General features: G+C 44.3%; 1 protein-coding gene across 1 annotated transcript in view; it reads right to left on the bottom strand.

Annotated features, from left to right (window-relative positions):
- AP3B1 (adaptor related protein complex 3 subunit beta 1) overlaps window positions 1–21,282 on the bottom strand; it is a 2,578,902-nt gene that overhangs the window by 1,254,948 nt on the left and 1,302,672 nt on the right. The window contains exon 18 of the mRNA XM_044063704.1: window positions 1,882–2,002. Coding sequence (XP_043919639.1) covers window positions 1,882–2,002 — 121 coding nt within the window. The remainder of the gene's footprint in view (window positions 1–1,881; window positions 2,003–21,282) is intronic.

A 21,282-nucleotide genomic window follows, 5' to 3' on the forward strand; every position in this document is an offset into this window, starting at 1 on the left:
CTTGACCACATCCAAACAGTTACATGGGCATTTATTAGGAGGAGGAGGTGTGTTATGAAGTTTTTAGAGGGTGTGTGCGTGTGTGTGTGTGTGTGTGTGTGTATGTGTGTGTTCATAGGTTGGTACTAGGCTATCGGCCCTAGGGCCTATACAAGCCTAGCCATAACAATTCCCTGGATATTTCTTCCCACAATACTTACTTCTCTGGACCCCTGAAATAAACAGCCTCTGCAAGGCTCGAACCCAGGACCCTGCACACCATAGACAAAGTGATTTACTACTAAGCAATGCCAGATGTGTGTGTGTGTGTGTGTGTGTGTGTGTGTGTGTGCGCACGAGAGAGAGAGAGAGTGAGGGGGGTATGTAGTCTGGGGATTACCTACTGCCTCTATAAGAGGCACGGAGGCCAGACCTGGGGTGACTTTCCAAATTCCCATAGTTGGACAAGGTTATGCTTAAATAGGGTTAAGGATGGACTCAGCTTCACATGGATGGGGAGTCTGTTCTGGAGCCTGCAATGGTAAAAAGGGGAGTCAGGTCCTAGCAAATGCAGGAAGGTTAGTGGCATCCTCTCTAAATATCTTCCGGAAGGACAACATAAGGCGGTCAAGGGATGTCAAGGTGAGAGGAGAAATCTCCATGGGCCTAAATGCATTTCAGAGTACTTCTGATAATGCAACAGCCTGCTCTGCATAAGAAGGATGGCCAAATGTTCAAACACAAGAGGTATGACACATGAACCCTGAGGTGTGCTCTTAAGAATGCTTCTTCTACCCTCTGCCAGCTGCTCAACAGTCAACAAATGACTTTACTGATTATGATGATATAATGACTGACTGTCATGGCCCTCCTGGAAAAAAGGTGTGTGGTATGATGGAGAGTACTGGCAAAGCATGAATGGTCATACAACTTAGTGGTCTTTGAATTTCTACAAGGTTAGTTTTGATCCCTAACTAGCTAGCCAAGTGTCATCTTACAAGCATCAAAACAGCTGGGGCCACCAAGACAGTAAGCTGATGAAGGAGGCTGTGTTTGATGCTTGGCCTCTTGTTTCCTTACGCTCACTCTTTTCTAGCTGCTACCAGAGACACACGATTACTACTCTTCAACTCTGCCATCTTGCGCACACTGAAGCAGGCCTTGAGATTTTCACTCAAGATTCTACTGGATGCTGTGCTTCTTTCAAAAGCTAAGACAAACAATGCCAGCAATGATCCTGGTTAGGAATGTGATGATACAGAACACTGAGGCCTGAAAATTTGCGCTTTCTTGCAAATGAAAGAGATTAAGACCTTTGTTGAGAAAAAAATACTCATCAACTTTAATCCGACAAGCTTTGATCCTGTTAGAATGATGTACGCGAAAGTACTGTGGATGGGGAGGACCCACACCACCACCAACTTTTAATGGACATAGTTACATCAGCAGCTCAGGCAAGGGAAGATGTTCTTCAAGAAGAAAACTAATCTGCATACCACCTACAATAACGGAGTTCTAGATGCATAAGTGGTTACTTACAGGTCTCTAAGATAGCAAACCTAAAGAATAAAATGGAAGACAAGCTCTCTCTCTCATCGGTTACATTTCCACAGCATGCGTGCGCAAACACACACTCTCCCAAGTCTCTCCCTCATACACACATGTATATAAATATATATATATATACATATACAGAAACACAACACATATACATACACAAGTCTCTCTCTCTCTATATATATATATTTATATATATGTGTGTGTGTGTGTGTGTATATATATATATATATATATATATATATATATTTATTTATATATATATATATATATATATATATATATATATATATATATACACACACACACACACATATACAGCCACACAACTGACCCATCACTTACCACTGCTGCTACTTGTACTACCACTGGCATTGCCAGATGGTACTTCTTCTGTATCAGAATAAAATGATTCAGATGTTTGCTCCTTCTTAGACTTCTTCTGTGCTGTTGTGCAAGTGGCAACCTGTGTTAATAAAACAATAAGAGTATTTTGTAGATCTCTGCTTTTATTTTTAATTGGAATTATTTAGTTTTAACGTAACATGCTTGACACTTAATACCATAACACAAGATTAACTAACAATAAAAAAAAATCTACGCATATTATTAGCTCAAAGAAGAGCGCAAAAGAGACTGTATATTCAAAAATAAACTACTTCATTAAGTACTTCAAAAATATAAACCACTACTACACTTCCTGCTTAGGGTAGCTCGAGTTATGACCAGAACCATTCAACACTGCAGGGGCTTAAGAAAGACACAGGCAGCACCACACTTCTCAGGAAGAGTCCTTCATATAATCATTAAAAGGTCAGCTCAAAATCTCAATATCACAGGCCCTGATAGACCAAGCTGGGATAACTTAGTCCTAATCAACAATCCTTAAATCAGCACTTTAGCCCCAGAGCTCACTCATCCCATGTAGAGATAAAGTCCTAGGACAAAGGATAGGAATGCATTTCATGCCACAGATATTATGCTCCTGTTATAAACTTGCAAACTTCTCACTATTAAAAAAAAGAAAAATCACAAGGGAGAAATTGCATCCTAACTGTTCATGGACCACAAACATGCACAGACAAAATTATTCAGAAGAAATACCTTACAAGCTGTGCAGTGGGCATGTTCCATTTGGCCTTAAGATCACGCAACAATCCCACCAATTTTCCCAAACAAATACCAGACTCTGACTTCATTTCTGCCTTTTTCCATAGTCAAGAACTGGTATTAATTCATGACTTGGTATACTGCTAGGATCTCATCTATACTATAAATGGCCCTCTGGATCAACAGCCTATAACTGATGGTCTCTATATAACATACTAGGAAAATAAAGTGCTTAATGATGCCAGAAATGGGATCAAGTCTACAACAAATGACAGTCAAAATTCCCTAAAGCTTTCAGCATGTCTCCTGCAGACGGTAGCAAAGCAAAGCCAATGGAGGCCTGTGGTCAGGACTCATACAAATGGCAGGTGGGATTTTAGAATCTGCTTCTCATTTGCTCAGAGGTATGGAGAAGATCAGTACCATATGGTCCTCAACTGGGATGTCAGGCAGTCAGTATAGACACATGCTTGAAAGAGCCAGACCTCCCTACTGCCTATAAGTAGTATGCTTGGACAGGAGGATCAGAGATTATTTTCATTTGCTAAAAAACAGATTCCACATCTCCTGGAATTCAAGTTCATTACATTTTGCTCTGAAGGGAGCAGTGGGATGACATAAGCTATGAATTGCAAAAGAGCCAGTACAATCATCCAGATTGTCTGGACATCCTGGAATAAAAAAAAAAAAACTTAAGAGGAGAGGAATTCCATTTTTTTTAACTGTTTTGCAAACATCAAGCCTTTTTTGACGACACTGGCTATTTGTTTCTTACATCCTGTTCAATCTGGGAGGGAGGCAAGAGCCCAGGAAATCTGGTCAAAATCCAATGCTCTAACTTTTTCAATGCTGCCTAGAAAACACAGTGAAATACCCACTATGCAGAGCCCAGAACAAATGTGCAACCTTACATACCAGAGAGCAGCATCACATCCTAGTCATCATCCAAATGGTACCTTTGCAACAGGGATCCATCTGCTCCCTCCTTCTGGCAGGATTTAAGTCAAATCATATGGAGAAGAGAGAAGATTTAAACCTGCGTGGTATAAAATGATAGAAAAGATTCCAGACACCTTCTGAGGTCATCCAGAGACATTCATTTCCTTCAGAACCAATGAAATGTTTTGTATTTCACCCAGTCTGAGCGTGAAATTGGGCAACACTGATCAGCGCACTATCCTGATAGAAAAATAAATAAATAAATAAATGTTCACTTTGTTCATATGCTCATTTGTCATTTTTTTCCCCAATTGCTCTCTCACCATCCTATTCATCCAATCTACTGGTTATACCTTCTGTTATCACAAATGGGTGTGGCATGGCCATCGACATGGCCAACAAAATGTTGCATCATTCAGCATGCCCTGCCTTTGCTCCCAGGCACTCTGCTACATTTCTGCTCCTGCTCACAAAAATGTTTCTGTATTTTCCAGTCACTCTTTGGATAGCAAGTCATGCAGACATCCACCTGGGCACTGTTTAAACAACCACATATTGTTTCACCTGAATACAGTTTGACAACTAGACTTCCTGCTTTCAGTTTAGCTCGACTGCGCATCTTCGAATTCCTTCATCATCACAAAATAATTTCAGTTTCCTACAAAGTGCTACAGCAAAAGTTTTGTAATATTTGCTTCATAATCTGCTGATTTACTACGAAAACAAGCAAATGTTTTTTTTTCTTCTGCAGTCAAGCTTGCAAGAACTGGTGCTATTTTTAGAGGGGATTTTACTAATTACACAATTTATGATAAAGTTTAAGCTGGACTGGCTATTTGTTTCTTACATCCTGTTCAATCTGGGAGGGAGGCAAGAGCCCAGGAAATCTGGTCAAAATCCAATGCTCTAACTTTTCTCTTTCAACGCTGCCGAGAAAACACAGTGAAATACCCACTATGCACCATCAGTTCTAGAATTCCCCAATCATTTTTTTTTTTTTGCTAACTGGAAATCACTATGGGGTGAGTCTTTTAAATGTCTAAAAGCACTAGTTCAATCTGTGTAGGCTTTTCCCCACATAGTGAATTTAATATTTATTATTTATTTATTTATTTTATTTGCAGTTGGTTTACCAGGATAGTCCATTGGGTCAAGAGAACCCGTTTTCAATGGAGTCCTGGGGAGAAAAGCTCCACAAGCAATACAAAGTACATACAAACAGTGTCATGATAAATACAGTAGTACAAGACATAAAACATATGAGTTGAGTCTTTTAGGAAACAACAAACAGTAGTACAGACATAAAACATATGAGTTGAGTCTTTTAGGAAACAACAAACAATACTCAAAATATTTAAAAAATATAAACTTGATCTTTAGCAGTTCAAACAATACTATTTAGAGAGAAGTGATGTTGCTTTACACAATCAGAGTGGTTGAGTAGTAAGGAACAAGCTTATAAGGTAAAATCAGGTATCATGAGTGTGAAGGAAGATGAGAAAATCATATTTTATGAGGGGTGGGAGCAGGAGCATACATACAAGTAAGGAGATGTGGGGGCCCTTTCCTTCCACATGGGTGTGCAGTGGAGCACCCCCCCCCCCAAGAAAACAAAATTCTACATTTTATTGATCTGGAGATTTAGGTTCACAAGTTACTACTGGGCTAATGACCACTAAGGCCCTTACAAGCCTAGTCACAAACTCCCAACCATTTGGGTCCTAAGTATCATACAGGGGGTGCTTGTTAGTAGGCAAGTAGCTAAGGATTTGCAGGGGGGGCAGTTAGGATGACACTTCTCTTACTGAAGGCCTCTGTCTACAAAGGACATAGGGACCAGACCTGGGGTATATTTAGCATTTCCCACCCAAATGTCAAGGTTTTGCTTGAATACGGTCATGGATGAACTCTGTTTTACATGGATGGGGAGCCTATTCCATAGTGCGAGGATCCTTTGGGATACAGACCTGATTATAGCACCTTCTGTTTATGTGACAAGTAAAGTTCAGATCCCTGGACCTACTGTTTCTGGTGTTGTCTGCTTTGTGCATGTGCAACAGATCCATCATGGCGGAGGCTGAAGAGGCCCTGTAAACCAAACAAAGATCCCCCTGGTGAGAAACCTTTGTGAACGTTCTAACAGTTGCAAGTGTCTGGTTAGATACATGCCAAAGGAGATATTGCATTCAATGACAGGTCTGATAAGGGCCAGAGTGGTATCATAACTTCCTTGGACCCGAATGCCATACACTTACCTATAACCTGGATGACATAGAATGAGTTTCTTATCATCTTGGCTACATATTGGTCACAGGCCAGACTGCCATCTACATATGTTCTCAGATGTCTTACTAGTTGGTCAATTCTTAGGGGCATTTTATCAATGGAGTAATGAACTTGCATTGACAGTTTCCCAAAGGGCATTATAATGCATTTTTGCACCAAGTATTAGGCTATGGCTTTGGCACCAGTCATTTGTCTGTGTTAAATCCACTTGCTAGACGTTTGTGTCTTGGGTGGACAAGCTTCCAAATGACAGTCCAATTTACACCTAGCTCAGCACAGCTTGTCAACAATGTCAGAGCAGGGTATGGTATCAAACGCCTTAAGACGGTCAAGATACCAGATCCAGTAAGTTTGATCCTCTGGCTGAAGCGTGCACTACCTGTCCCAAGGTGTTAGTATTAGTAACGTCCCAGTCTATAGAGGGAAGTTAAAGTCAACCATGAATAGGGTGGTTGCTTGGATGATGAGTACCTCTAGTAGGTCAAGATAAGAGTTGTGAGACTATAGGGGCATAGATAGTGACCTGTAGCAAGCCATGATATGGTAATGGACCTTACCTATAGTGATTTGCTGATAGACAAGCTCCATGTTTTCATCCTGTTTAACCAACCTGGAGGTATGTTTGTTGCTAACACAGGAAATTTCCTAACAAACTCCAAAGTACTGCACTTCTTACAAGAAAGTCATGATCTTTTTTAAAAAAGCTCTGGATTGCCTTTAACTAGTTGTCTGAGAATATGAGACAACTGTTACATTGACTTAGTATGCCCAAATTTACCAAGCTGGCCACAGAGACATTTGGAAATTGCATATCCATGTTGTCTGGTCCTGTAATAGGGTTTTATGATTAAGGACTGGGTTTTAACAGGGATCTTCTAAGGTAGTTTCTGGGGTTATGGGCAGGATGTTATAGAATGCTAGGATAGGGTAGTGGTATTCAATGCACTAGCTAGCTAGCTAGCTGCTCTAAGCTTATTTCTGCACAGTGTCACACTGTTTAATGGGATTCGGTTCTAATCTTAACTTCCATATCCGAAAGTAACTGTGTCTGATGCTACTAGTTTTAGCTATTGCCAGCTTTTAATCAGAGAGGATTATTTTTAGGCTGTTTTTAGCTTGCCGCCATGCCAGAATTCCTTCCTCTGTGTATTTCTTTCACTGAAGCTTCACCCAGATGGCACATACCAATTCTCTTACAGCGAGCTGTGCAAAGCTTTCACAGTGTTTCAGCTTCATCCAGAACCATCCCAAGAAAAATATTTTTTTTGCTTTACTGCATTTGTACTTGCTTTATACAGTGATCACTACAGTTTTTGAACATTTTTAAAGCATTTAATTTTGTGGCAAAAATAGTCATTTCTAGGTTTGTTGGATTTTCTAGTCTGTATGCCTCCAAATCTCTTTGCAGAAGGATGAATTAGCCAGGGACTTGATTGTTTGTTGGTAGTTTATTTAATCTGCAGATTCTAGGGTCAGACATGTTGTGGCAGAAGTTGCTTACCTGGTCTGTCTGAGTTGGGAAGAACTGCTAGTTGTTTAATCTGCACTTGTGAGCTGCTTTTGCTGTGCCTTTTACATTACATTGACAGCATCAGCAAAAACAACAATAACTCAAAATGTACTTGGAAAAGTGTAGAGGAATATATTAGCACAAATAAGAAAATACACGAAATAGAGGAAGCATTAAACAGACTGTGATGCAAAAAGAAGAAATGAAAATAAAGCTGGTACTGACAGGACATGGAGTTAACCAAGAAGCTGAACTGAAGCTAGTGTTGGCTGAATTTTGTTATTTGCTAGTAATTACAGGTGTGGGGGTAGCCACATTCTTTGATTTCCTGTCCTTGCATATTTAAACTGGTGCATGTGAAATAATTCCTGCTTTAAAACTTCAGCTTGGCCAGCTAAGAACTTGGTTATATTCAACTGGACGTATAAGAGAATTTAAGTACCTTTATCTGCTCTCTTTTTTTTTTAAAAATACAGTATTTAATTTGAGTGTTGAAGGAATTTTTAACTGAAGTTATTCTGCTCTTCAGTTATTCCCACCCACCCGCCATGTTTTTGTTTTGGTGTTAATCTTAGTGGCATTGAAACTGCCCGCCCCTCAGCCTGCCTCTGGGCCCATCTCATTTGCTCACTCAACTGAGTGCAGTGAGATCATATTCTGATTTCAGGCACTCCTACTGTGTACAAAGAGAGCATCTGGGAAATAGAAAAAAAAAATTAAGCTTATTTCCTGCCTTTCTTGTTAAGTGGTACAGACTATTTGTAGGCTTCTGAGCCCCCAAGCCCTTCTGTGTTTGAGGGAAGCCTTCTAGCTTGTTTTTTTCTTATAACTAGCCAGTTTTCTAGTTCCAGCACTCAAATCTGTTTCTTTGATCTCAGCACTTGTTCAGAAAAAAAAAAAAAAAATTTCATCTGCTTTTACTGTACTTGTGTTTGTACCTACTTCTTTTTACTTTTGCATCATCTTAAAATACTCAATTGTATTTATTACTGCTTGGTGTAACTCATTCTAAGCCTTTTGGTTTAAACACTTGGGCTTCGGACCAGTTAGTTGTTTTGCACTGAGAGGGTTTGTGGTCTGCACTGTTGTGGCAGAACAGGTAGCTTACATCCTTCTAGGTTGAGAACTGCTGATTGAGGGCTCAGTGTCTGTTATTCTAAAAGTGTATTAATTCTGGTTTAAGCACTTGGGCTTTCAAGCCAGTTATTTTACATTAAGAGGGTTCGTGGTCTGCACTCTTGTGGGAGGAGAGGCTGGACTCTGCCCTTCTGAGCTGGGAATTTCTGGTTAAAGGCTTATAGTGCATGCATATCTGAACTGTTTCTTACTGAAGTTGGTGCGCCTTGTTTGCTGTGGCATAGACTGGATTCGGGCCTGCTGGATCTAGCTTTGTTTGTGTAACTTGAGCACTAATCCAGACATTCTCTAAAGTATTCAATGGTATTTATTACTGCTTGGTTGTAACTTGATTAAAGTGTAGCTATCATTCAAGTCTTTTGGATTAAGCACTTGGGCTTCAGACCAGTTGTTTTACATTAGGAAGGTTTGTGGCAAGCACTGTGGTGGCAGGACAGGTAGCTTTCATCCTTCTAAGTTGGGAACTGCTGATTGAGAGCCCAGTGTCCAAGTGTATTAGTTCTGGTTTAGGCACTTGGGCTTCAGGCCAGTTATTTTACATTAAGAAGGTTCGTGGTCTGCACTCTTGTGGGAGAAGAGGCTGGACTCTGCCCTTCTGAGCTGGGAAGTGCCTGAATATTTGAACTGTATCTTACTGAAATTGGTTCACCTTGTTTGCTCTAGCATAGACTAGATCCAGGCCTGCTGAATCTAGCTTTGTTTATATGCTTGTTGTTTGTTTGCTTGTTATTTCCCTGGAAGCTAATTCCACCTAATACTCAACTTCTCAGCGCTTCTGTGGATCACTAGTGATATCTGCATTGCTTACTGTACTTATTTCCTTGTTTCACTTGAAAGAAAGTTACTGTTTGTCGTTTTGCATTTAGTTACTTGTAACACATTGCACTCAAGTTACCTGGCACTTGCTCACTAAAGCAATTATATAAGTCAGCACTAAAAATTAAAAGCACTACACCCTCACTCCCCACTGGCCCTTGTTTTCAATTAAGGAATTCCCAATATTATTCTAGCATGTCCAAAGGTCAGTTGTCAATCTTCTCTCCGGTCCAGCTGGTGAATCTGGGAATCTTGAGGCAATGTTATAACTGCCTCATGTACACAGACAACCCTCTCCTCCTCCCACATAACACAAATACTTGCGAGAGATGCAGCTATTTAGCCAAACTGGAGGCTGAGCTCTCTCAACTCAGGACTGGCAAGACCAGACAGGAGGAGAAGGCAACTACACACACCACAAAACCAGCCTCACATAATGCTACCACTCCACTGAATCAAACACATAAACACACAAAGACATACTCGGAGGCTCTGAGTAAAAATTTACCTAAACAGCAGAGGCCTCCAAAGCAGACACCCAAACAACTGCTACCTCAAGACACCCCACAAGCAACACATAAACCACAAAAGGAGTGTGCAAAGCAGTCACAGCCCTTAAGGCCAAATACAACACCAAACATACTTGTCATAGGTGACTCCATAGTCAGACACACTGACGTCCCACTCACCAGGCTGAACAAGGAGAGGGTCACAGTAAGCTGCCTATCGGGTGCTAGAATCCGCCACAACACAAGCACTCGGGTCACTCCACGGCAAGTACAAATATGACACAGTCATTGTCCATGCTGGTGTGAACGACCTGAGACGTACCTCCCTGGACTACATGAAAAGAGACATAGAGGAGCTCTCTGATTATGTAGCCCAGGCAGGTATGACCCTAACCCTGAGCAGTATCCTTCCTTCACCAAGAATGATGCCACAATATAGAGACAAGATGATCAGCTTTAACAATTGGCTTAATGTCTGGTGTCATTCAAAGGGGATCCAGTGTCTGTCTGCCTGGGATGACATGCTTGACAAGCCACGCTGCTTCGCAAGGGACGGCTTGCACCTGTCACCCTGGGATTCCGGATATTGGCTAAGGCTCTTGCCACCCCATAGTGCCTTTTTAGGCAAGGCTCAAATTCTAAACCTACCACCCTAGAAAACAAAAATGGGAAGAAACTGAGGGTAATGCTGCTCAATGCCAGAAGTCTAAATCTCAAAATGCACTCACTCGAGGCCCTTCTCAGTATGGAGAACATCGATGTCTGTGCTGTAACTGAAACCTGGTTCAAGGCCCCTGAGAGCACCCCGGCACTATTAGGTTTTACCTCATATTATGCGTTCCGGCCCCAAAACCCGGACCACACCACAAAAGGAGGGGGTGTATCCATATTCATAAAGGATACCCACACCTCCAGGTTGGTGGCAACGCATGAAGCTTCGGAAACCATCCAGGTGCAACTAACCATAGGCAAAACTGCTCTACAATTTGTAGCATGCTACAGGCCACCCTCTCAAACTCAGGAACCCCACACAGCCTTCCTGAAGACACTGGAGACTTCAACTACCCGAATATAGACTGAGAACATTACTCAAGCCCTAACTTTCTAGCCCAACGGTTCCTGGAGTTCATAAATTCAAATGCCATGGAACAGCTAGTCACTGTTCCCACGAGAGGAGAAAATATACTAGATCTCATTGTCACAAACATGGGGACAAAATGCTCCACACCGGAAGTATATCCCTCATTGGTGAGATCTGATCATAAACTAATCTCACTGGAAATCCACATCCCGCCCCCACCCCAAACAAAAAAGACCATAGTGAAGAACTTCTCTAAAGCAAACTTCACACTACTCAAGACTGGTGTGGTATCCTTCAAGGCCCCTGAGCCAGTGGAAACCACAACCCAAGCTGCGGAAGCCCTTACAAATGCCTTCTATGAACACCTCCAGGACTGCATGGATCAGGCAATTCCAAATAAAACCAAGACTCTTTCCACAAAGGGCAACGTCCAGTCTGGTGGACCCCAGCCATTAACAAACTTTACAATAAGAGGAGAAAGCTATTACATGATAGAACAAAATCCATAAAAGGGAAGTCACCCCTGATCATTATTAGTAAAAAAATACGAGCACTCATAAAATCAACTAAGGCCAATTTTGAGAGAAAAATTGCCATGGATTCAAAGGACAATCATAAGGCCTTTTTCAGCTATGTTAGGAACCTGGGTGGAAACTCCCAGATATGCTCAGAATTAGTCCAAAATGATACAAAAATCACTGAACCCACAGACATTGCCAACATACTGGCAGACAGGTTCAGTGCAAACTTCACCCCTCTCCCCTAAAGGAGAGATAACTATCCCAGCCGAGTGTAGCCTCCCGGACATCTCAAATGCGCAGGTGAAAGCTGCTCTCTCTAAAGCTAAAAACACAGCATCAATGGGACCGGATGGTGTCCCCGGCTGTGTGCTACACGAGCTACATGAGGAATTAAACCCGCACATAAGGCAGCTGTTTAATCTCAGCCTTACCACAGGATACGTGCCCAAGGAGTGGCGTACGGCAACTGTTGTCCCACTCCACAAAGGCGGCGCCTCTACGGACCCTGGTAATTACCGCCCCATAAGCTTAACAAGTCTAGTCTGCAAAGCTATGGAGAGGATCATAATGGAGCTCATAAACAAAGATATAGGGGACTTGCAGACATTGGACCCGACCCAGTTTGGCTTTGTCAAGGGAAGATCATGCCTTTTGAACTTGGTCGACTTCTTCGAAACAGTCACCAAGGCCATTGATGAGGGAAAGGCAGTCCATACAGCCTACCTTGACCTTGCAGAGGCTTTCTACACAATACCCCACTCGGGTATTGTAGAAAAACTTACCAGCTTAAATGTAAACCCATATGTCACAAGATGGGTTGCAAACTGGCTTAAGGACAGAACCCACAGGGTTAGAGTTGCTGGCGCTGTGTCAGACTCCAAGCCGGTCACAAGTGGTGTCCCACAGGGCTCGGTCCTTGGCCCCCTATTGTTTGGCATCTACTTCTCAGAAGTACAGGCCAACATAGGAGGACTTTGGCTGACAAAGTTTGCAGACGACTGCAAACTGGGCGCCATAGTGGAAAGTGCATCAGACACGGATATCCTTCAGAAGGGACTCACGGAAACAGATAGCTGGTGCCAGAGCCATGGCCTGAAGTTAAACGCCAAAAATGTATAGTCATACCCTTCGGGAAAAACAAGGTAACCCCAAGCTACCATATAGGTGGCAATCCACTAAGCACAGAAGAGGTTATCAGGGACCTGGGGACCCAGGTTGACAGTGGCCTTTCTTTTGACACTCACATTGCTAAAGTGGTTAGAAAGACCTTCTACATTGCCCACCTGATCATGAAGGGATTCACATCCAGATCTAGTGAGGTTATTGTTCCCTGTACTCTTCACTTATCAGACCAATGATCGAGTACAATGCCCCATTCGGGATGTATCTCACCCGACATCTGCAGCAATTGGAGAGACCCCAAAAGTTCCTCACCAAAAGGATAAAGGGACTCCAAAATCTGTCATATGCTGCCAGATTGAAGAAACTCCAGCTCTATTCAGTCGCATACCGTCTGCTCAGAGGTGACATGTGCCTGACATACAAGGCCATGTCCAACCCGGAATTAATGGACATGCTCCACCTCAAAAATCCAAATCCACCAAAACCACTAGAGCAAGCGACTTAAACCTTAGCACGGATATAAATAGGGCGTGCTGGAGGGATAGATTTATCACTCAGAGACTCCCTATGCTGTGGAATAAAATCCCGGTCCATGTGAGGCAGAGCACCTCGCTGACTCTGTTCAAGAGAAATCTAGACCTGTGGATGGGAGATCGTAGGTTTATCCCGGGAATCATCTCTGTGTCACTGCTGGACAGAGGCACAACAAACTAATGGGCACAGTATTTTTTCATATAAGGGGTGGCGTAAGCCACAAAAATTTGGGCTAGGCTTATAAATGCCTTAGGGCAGATAGCCTAGTATAAACCTATGAACCTATGAAGGAACACATTCCAAAGACATGCAGTAAGTGGATTGGACGCTCTAAATTGGCCATAGGTGAGTGTGTGTGTGTGCTATTGAGTGGTGCAAATGAACTATCGCGGCAGGGCCAGCCACCCAGCAGTGTAAACATTGGCTCGAGATGGCTGTCACTACGGCAGTAACACCCCGACCCCATGTGCAAAATGGGAAAAGGGGTTGAGGATGGATGGGGGAATGGAAGGAGAGCTGTTGTATTGGACAGACGAGGATGAAAAGAATCCATTGTTCTTCCATTGTTATAGCAAGAAAAAAAGTTTTTTCTATCCTATTTCATCCTTCAGTCAGATCTGACTGATGGGACAGACTCCTAAGTTACCTTCTTTCTTGGATTGCATCATGACAGGATAGCCTTTAGCACTGATCCTCCAAACAACAGCTCTAGATCTAGAAATTTTACCTAGTTTGGGAATAATTAGCAACCACATAGCTGCTGCAAAATTTCTTTCAATGTAGAATTTTTGAAAGAAGCAGAAGTAGCCATTGACCTAATAGAATGAGCTTTAGCTGGGAGCACTCACTTCTTGGTCAAGTAAAAGCACAGTGGTGTAAGTAAACTTACAGTCATAGCAGATGTTCTGAATGATCACTGCTGCAGTACCCTTAGCTATATGGGTTTTATCCTGCTAAGGATGTAAACTCTGCCCAACTTCCACAGTTTAAGGGCACCTTCCATGCACCAACTATTTGTTCAAGCAGAAAGAAAAAGAGTTGTTTGTCAAGCCCATCACAGCTTTCATGCCAACTGAGAGTGGGAGGCTGACGTCCTAAAAAGTCAATGCTAGGATAAAAAAAAAAAAAAAACAGAGGTCCTCATCCTGACAACAAAAACATAAAAAAGGGCGGGATAGGGGAGGGTGTAGCTACTACAGCAGTGATAATTAAAAAATCTACTGTTTCAGTAAGTTTACCTACACAGTTATACTATCGTCATCATACCGATTGCTTCTGCAACAGGATGCAACAACTGCCAGCTTCCAAAGCTTAAGTGGACTTTTCACACGCTCAAACAATTACCATAACTTAAACTGACTGGAAGAAGGAAAGATGAAGGTCCAGGAGTATCTGGAGAATGGTTCTGGCAAAACCTATCCTAGACCTGGAGAAATTTGCTTTGCAAAGGTATGTACAAAATACCATGTTCGTCCTTCAAGAATACTTTTAGAATCCAACTTTTTCCAAAAAGCCAAGGCCCTGGTAGAAATAGCCTTGACTCTGCATGGAATTGCCTTGTTGTGGAGAATATAAGTAATAACATGACACAACCATTTGGAAACAATCTGCTTTGACACAAGTAGCCCTTTCTTACCTTCACAAGAAATAAGAAGTTATGTACCTACCATAACGTTCCATTAGTTGTCTTCTTCTCACCTTCTTTCTTGCTGGTTGGGTTCGAAGCCGATCCTCGGCTCCGACTCGGCAATCTACTAAAGCTCGAGAGCTATTTACTGGCTCGAGGCCCTCCCCATATCCCACAATGCCAGGCGCTAGATCCCCAGATCTCGTTGGCAGAGCTAACACCATGGAAGGATTCAAGGACACCTGTCCAAATACACGGTTTTCCTACAGTGGTAAGACAGAGGAGGACGCAATGTATATAAGAGTCAGCCAGAGAGAGAAGGCCTCAAAGGAGGACTCTTCTCGGTCTGTCCAGGTTAGGGGTATGGAGGGTGGGATGCAAGAAAGAAGGTGAGAAGAAGACAACTAACATGGAATGTTATGGTAGGTACATAACTTCTTAATGTTAAGTTGTCTCTCTCGCCTTCATTCTTGCTGGTTGGGACAGCGTCCCTAGCACCTTAGTCCTGGGTGGCTCATTGGAAGACTTTTAAGCACAGTGGAACCAAAATCAGCTCTACTCCTAGAGGCCATATAATGTGAAATAAAGGTATGGAGAGTAGCCCATGTGGCTGCAGCACAAATAGATTCCATTGGTAGTCTTGCCTGAAAGGCTACTGAAGTAGCTAACGCTCTAGTGGAGTGGCCTTTAGGTTTAGTAGGAAGGTCTTTACATCTCAGTTGATAGATTAAAGTAATAATAGAGGACAACCACCTGGATAAGGTAACTTTAGAAACTGGTAGGCCTTGTTTGCCCTCAGCATAGGACAGAAAGAGTTGGTCTGATTTTCTTGTCTGCTTAGTCCTATCCAAATAAAAACATAATTGCCTATGAACGTCCAATCGGTGTAAATTTTGTTCAGCTTTATTTGAATAGTTAGGAAAAAAGACAGGTAGGTCAATAGTCTGGTTCAGGTTTGTTTCAGAAGGTATCTTGGGCAGAAACGAAGGATTGGTCCTAAGTGAAACTCTGTCCTTATGAAACACAAGATAAGGAAGACGAATACAAAGGGCTTGAAGTTCCGAAACTCTCCTAGCTGAAGTGATAGCTACTAAAAAGAGAGTCTTCCAGGTGAGCAATTTTAAGGAACAGGAAGCAGCAGGTTCAAAGGGAGGGAGAATCAAGGAAGCTAATATCAAGTTCAAGTCCCACGGAGGCGGGGATCTCTGACCGGGGGCCTAAGCAAGAAAGTTCCTTTGAGAAAGGAACCCACCTGCAATAGCAGCTAATTGGACCCTAATAGTGGCAGAACATGGTGGACAGGGGCTGTGAAGGGGTCAATATTCCTAGCCTCTGTCCAGAAAGAGAAACGTTTCCACTTACTAGCATAAGTCTTTCTGGTGGTAGACTTCTGCGAAGAAAGGATGATTTCACGCACAGGCTGAGAAATTTGTGGAAGCCTGGCTAAGGTTGGAAGTGGAGCAACCAAGCTGTGAGGTTGAGAGACTGAAGGGATTGGTGCAGCCCGCTCGACTGATGGACCAAGAGGTCTGGCACTGGGTCCAGATTCCAAGGCTGTTCCAACAGGTGACTATGCAGGAATGGGAACCAAATTTGTCGAGGCCAGTAAGGGACAATGAGGATCATCCTGGATCCCAATGCGGTCGCCTTCTGAATCACCTTGGGAATTAGAGGGGAAAAGGTGGGAATGCATACAGAAGACCCCGGGGCCAATCGTGAACTAGAGCGTCTCTGGGGGAGTGCCCGGGAAGGGGGAAGAGAGTGAAGAAATCGTCGCACTTGCTGTTGAGGGGAGTTGCGAAAAGGTCGCAGCAAGGTTGACCCCATCTGCGGAAGACTTTGTCTGCTACTGATTGATTGAGAGACCACTCGTGAGGCATGAGAATAGCTCTGCTTAGCCTGTCCGCTATGACATTAGACCTCCCGGGGATGTGCGTTGCCGTCAGAAACCATTGAGAGGAGATTGCCCACTGCCAGAGTCTGAGTGCTTCTCGACATAAGGGATAGGACTTGGTTCCGCCCTGCTTGTTGATGTAACACACTACAGACATATTGTCTGTCTGAATCGCAATAGTCCCGGTAGGAAGAGAGTCCTGAAGAGCTTGCAACGCCAAAAGCACCGCTCTCAGCTTCAAGACATTTATGTGCAGATGGTACTTTTGAGGTTGCCAAGTGCCCTGGACAGTCCCCCCCCCCCAATTAGGGTGGCATCCGTGGTCACTGTGGCAACAGGAGGAGTAAGAACAAACGGTTTGCCCTGGAGTAGTAGAGGGGAGACCATTCACCAAGCCAGGTGGTCTTTGCATGATTGAGTGATTATTATCTTGTGAGACACTGGAAGTTGTTGAAAGGACCACCGAGTAAAAAGCATCCACTGAAGAAGCCGCATGTGAACACGAGCCAGGGGAACTAGTATGATAGCTGCTGCCATAAGGCCCAAGGTCTTTAGTACAAATTTGGCCTGAATCCTGTTGCACTGTAGTAAGATTTGCACATGCCGGCGAATGTCTGACACTCTGTCGAGGGGAAGTCTTGCAGACAGATCTTTTGTATTTAGATTTGCACCTATAAATGTTACAGACTGACAAGGCGACAATGCAGACTTTTCGAAATTTATTGAGATACCTAGCTCGGAGCAAGTTTGGATGGTATAATCCCTGGCTTGCAGTAGCGGATGTCTGGTGGAAGCAGTAAGGAGATAGTCATCGAGATATGGAAACACCTGGAATGCTCGCCATCTCAGGCGAGCCGTGACCACTGCCAGGCATTTGGTGAACACCCTGGGGGCTGTGGTGAGACCAAAGGGCAGGGCTCTGAATTGATGGTGACTGGCTCTCAGCCGGAAGCGGAGAAACCTTCTGGAGTGCCTGTTCATTTTGATATGGTAGTACGCATCCTGAAGGTCTATGGAGCACATCCAATTGTCCTGACCCAAGAAGGGTATAATGGACTGAAGCGTGACCATCTGGAATTTTGTTCTTTGAACAGACTTGTTCAGCCTGCTGAGATCCAAAATGGGTATCCAGTCCCCTGTCTTTTTTGGTACCAAAAAGAACTTGGAGTAAATTCTGGATCCTTGCTGTTCTGCTGGGACTGGCTGAATGACCCGTTTTTCTAGCAGTTTTGAAATTTCTAGCACTGCTTGTTCCCTTAGACTGGGTGGAACATCTGGAAGGGACTTGGTTGTTTGCACAGGGGTGTGGACAAAGGGGATTTTGTAACCCTCGGATATGATAGACCGTACCCATCTGTCTTGTGTAAGGAGTTGCCAGGCTTCTGGGTACAGTGACAATCTTCCCCTGACTGCCTCCGAAGGTGGACAGTCGGGCAAGCCCCTCAGGGGTGCTGAAAGGGTTTGTCAGAGAAAGATTCTCTGCTACCCTGATTTTGCGGGCCCCCTCTGCCCCTCGGGAGGCGTCTATTATTGTTCCCTCCTCTGCCCCTGGAGGGAAACTCACCACGTGTGTCAGGCACGACTCCCTGGTGTTTCCGAAACCACATTTTTCCACTCGTCTGACCTTTGGGGTATGGTCTAGAGGGAGTGGAAAAACGGACTCCCATGGCAGAGAGAGTCTTGCCTTCCTGCTCACACCTGGTAAGGGTATCCTTTACCTGTGGTCCAAACAAAGCCGAACCATCAAAAGGGGTATTGGTGAAGGACGCCTTAAAGGGGTCAGCAAAGTTACATAACCGCATCCAGGCATGTCTTCTCAAAGCCACGCCTGTACCTGCGGCCCTACTCGCCCCATCGGCTGCATAAGAAATGAGCCGCATGGGGGAGTTGATGATTGAGTTAAGGGTCGCCAGCTGGGAGTTAATGTTATCTTGGGACCCCGCAGCTGATGGATCCTGAAGAGTATCACCCAGTTCTTTGAGAAGATCCTTTTGGAGACAGGTGAAGTGGCACAGATAATTCAGCGACCGCATAGCAAAGGTCACTGAGGAAAACATCCGCTTCCTGTATTCTTTATTAGGTGGATGGACAGGCACTGAAGGGTCAGCCAGCTCCTCCTTCGTGGCTGCTGCAACTACCATGGCATCAACGGGGATACTTTTTGTCAAAATTTGCTTGCTGGGTGGGGCTGTAATGAATTTATTTGGCCTACGGGGAATAGGTTCCACTGTGTCCGGGGCTGACCATGCCCTTCGAGCCACTACTTCCATCAGCGGGTCGAAGGGTGGAGACACCCAGGAGGTGGAAGGGAGAGAGCCAAACGCATCCAGGTAGACTGACTCATCCTCGGAAGGGTTAAGGGCAGTCCAGTTTCCCCTCTGCTTAAGTATCTCTATAGAATGTCTGAAAATGAGACATCCTCAGAGGGGGATCTTGGGGACCCTTCCGAATCCTCCAAGTCGGTATCAGACATGACTGACTCGGGGGAGTTAACATGTTTCCTCTTACATTTTCTCTTCTGAGGGGGGTCCTCAGAAGGATCGGTGAGGCCTCGGAAGAGAAAGATACGCCCAATGGGGTGACCTGGAGCATTTGCTCTACACGCTTGGGGTCAGGAGGGTGGGCAGAGACCGATGCAGGCACCATGGGGGGAGGATCCGAAGGGGCTGATCGAGGGGCCGACTCAGGAGTCCGCACACTCCTCATGACCTCGAAGGTGCCCCTATCAGGCAGAGCAGAGGGTCCCCGCTCCGAAGAGACAATAACCCCTGCCGGCACCGAGAGGGACGGCTCCGAGGCCGATGTCAGGGCCGAGCTCACCTGCGCCAAGGCTCCGAGAGGGAGAATGGGATCGGACAAGGGTCCGATGCTACTCGCCCCCTCGGAGCCGACGAAGGAGTCCCGGCGCCCAGATCCCTCCAAGGACGGAACCAGTGAAGAGATCGGTGCCGACGAAGGAGCCAAAAGGAGTGGTATCGGCTCCGACGTCTCCAAGATTAGAGCCCCAACCAGCTCCAGCTCCAAACACAAGGGGGGGGGTCGGAGGAGAGACTGCTGAAGACACCGGGATAGCCACAGTCTGTTGAGATGGGCTGGTTATCATTTTGGCCAGGGCCTGCGATTTAAGGAGTCTACTGATCACCCTCTCCAGGTCATGATTGGATAGCCTGGAGGACCGAGAGGAGTGGAACCTATGGCTTCTTTCAGATTGAAGCAATGGTGACCTGGGAGCCGAACTAACCGATTCTAGGGAAGGGGACCTAGAACGTTTTCGGCTCAAAGACAGTTCGACACTAAGGTCAGAGCCGATTGAGGTCCACAGATGTTGGCTCCAGCCGGAGCTGAGGAGGAGGTGGCAGATGCTTCGCCCGGCGATGGCTCCGAACTGGGAGCCGACGGCTTGGCGGGCTTTAAGGATTTACCCGGCTGAGGCTTGGCCGGGGATCCCTCTGGCTTAAGTAAGCCTCTCAAGATAAGCTTGTTCCTACGCTCCTGCAAAACTCTGGGTCTGAAAGCGTGACAAACCGAGCAGGAGTCCTGCAGGTGTAGGGGACCCAAGCAATAAACACAAGAAGTGTGACCGTCTGTCAGAGACATCTTCTGACAGCACGAATCACACTTCTTAAAGCCTGAAACTTTGGTATCCTTAGACATATTGGTAATGGGATACCAAAGGAAAAAAACTAACTAGTGCTTAATAAAGCACACTCACACACGCACTATATAAGACGGAAAATACTAACTAGTGCTTAATCAAGTCACACACACACGCACTAGATAAAACTAACAATAATAATACTATAGTAATAACAACCACACAACTACCTTACTAATAGCAAAAATATACAAAAAACTACAAGACTGACTAACTGTAGTTAAGAAAGGCTAAACACTACCCTAACAAGGGAAGGGGGGGGGGGGAACTCTCCAACAAAAAACGAGTTTCTGAATGAGATAATAAGGGGATACACAGTCTAACTAAACTAACAAATATTAAACTAACAATACAAGAAAAGATTTATATGACCTGGAGCCAGTAAAATCGCAACCTCATCGCTGAAGTGGCAAACGAGGTCTGGGGATATAGCGCCTGGCATTGTGGGATATGGGGAGGGCCTCGAGCCAGTAAATAGCTCTCGAGCTTTAGTAGATTGCCAAGTCGGAGCCGAACCCAACCAGCAAGAATGAAGGCGAGAGAGACAACTTAACATTAAACAACAAATCAGAGCTCTTGAAATTTTTAGTTTTGTCAGGACAATATCTGAGTTGTCTGTGGGCATCCAAAGTAAGGAGTATCCTTTCTCTCTTGTTTTTAGGTTCTGGAAAGCAGACAGGGAGATAGACAGCTTGTCTCAAAGTAAACTTGGACACCACTTTAACATAAATGATGGATTTGTTCTAATGGAAATCCTTTATTTGTGGAAAATCAGACTATGTTCACCCACCATAAGAGCTGGCAACTCAAGATACTCTTTTTGCAAAAGTCAGAGCAGTCAACAAAAATGTTTTCGACGTTAAGAACTCAAGTCATCCTGATGAGCTGGTTCATACAGAACATGAGTTAGACTACACAAAATCAAGAACCCAAGGAGGAGCCACCTGTTTCCTATGAAGCCTCTTCATATAATGGCTTTCATGTGTTCAAAATCCAAGGTTCCTT

This window comes from Protopterus annectens, chromosome 2.part2 (genome assembly GCF_019279795.1).
Source record: "Protopterus annectens isolate FY-2018-M chromosome 2.part2, PAN1.0, whole genome shotgun sequence".
Taxonomy (NCBI): Eukaryota; Metazoa; Chordata; order Ceratodontiformes; family Protopteridae; genus Protopterus; species Protopterus annectens.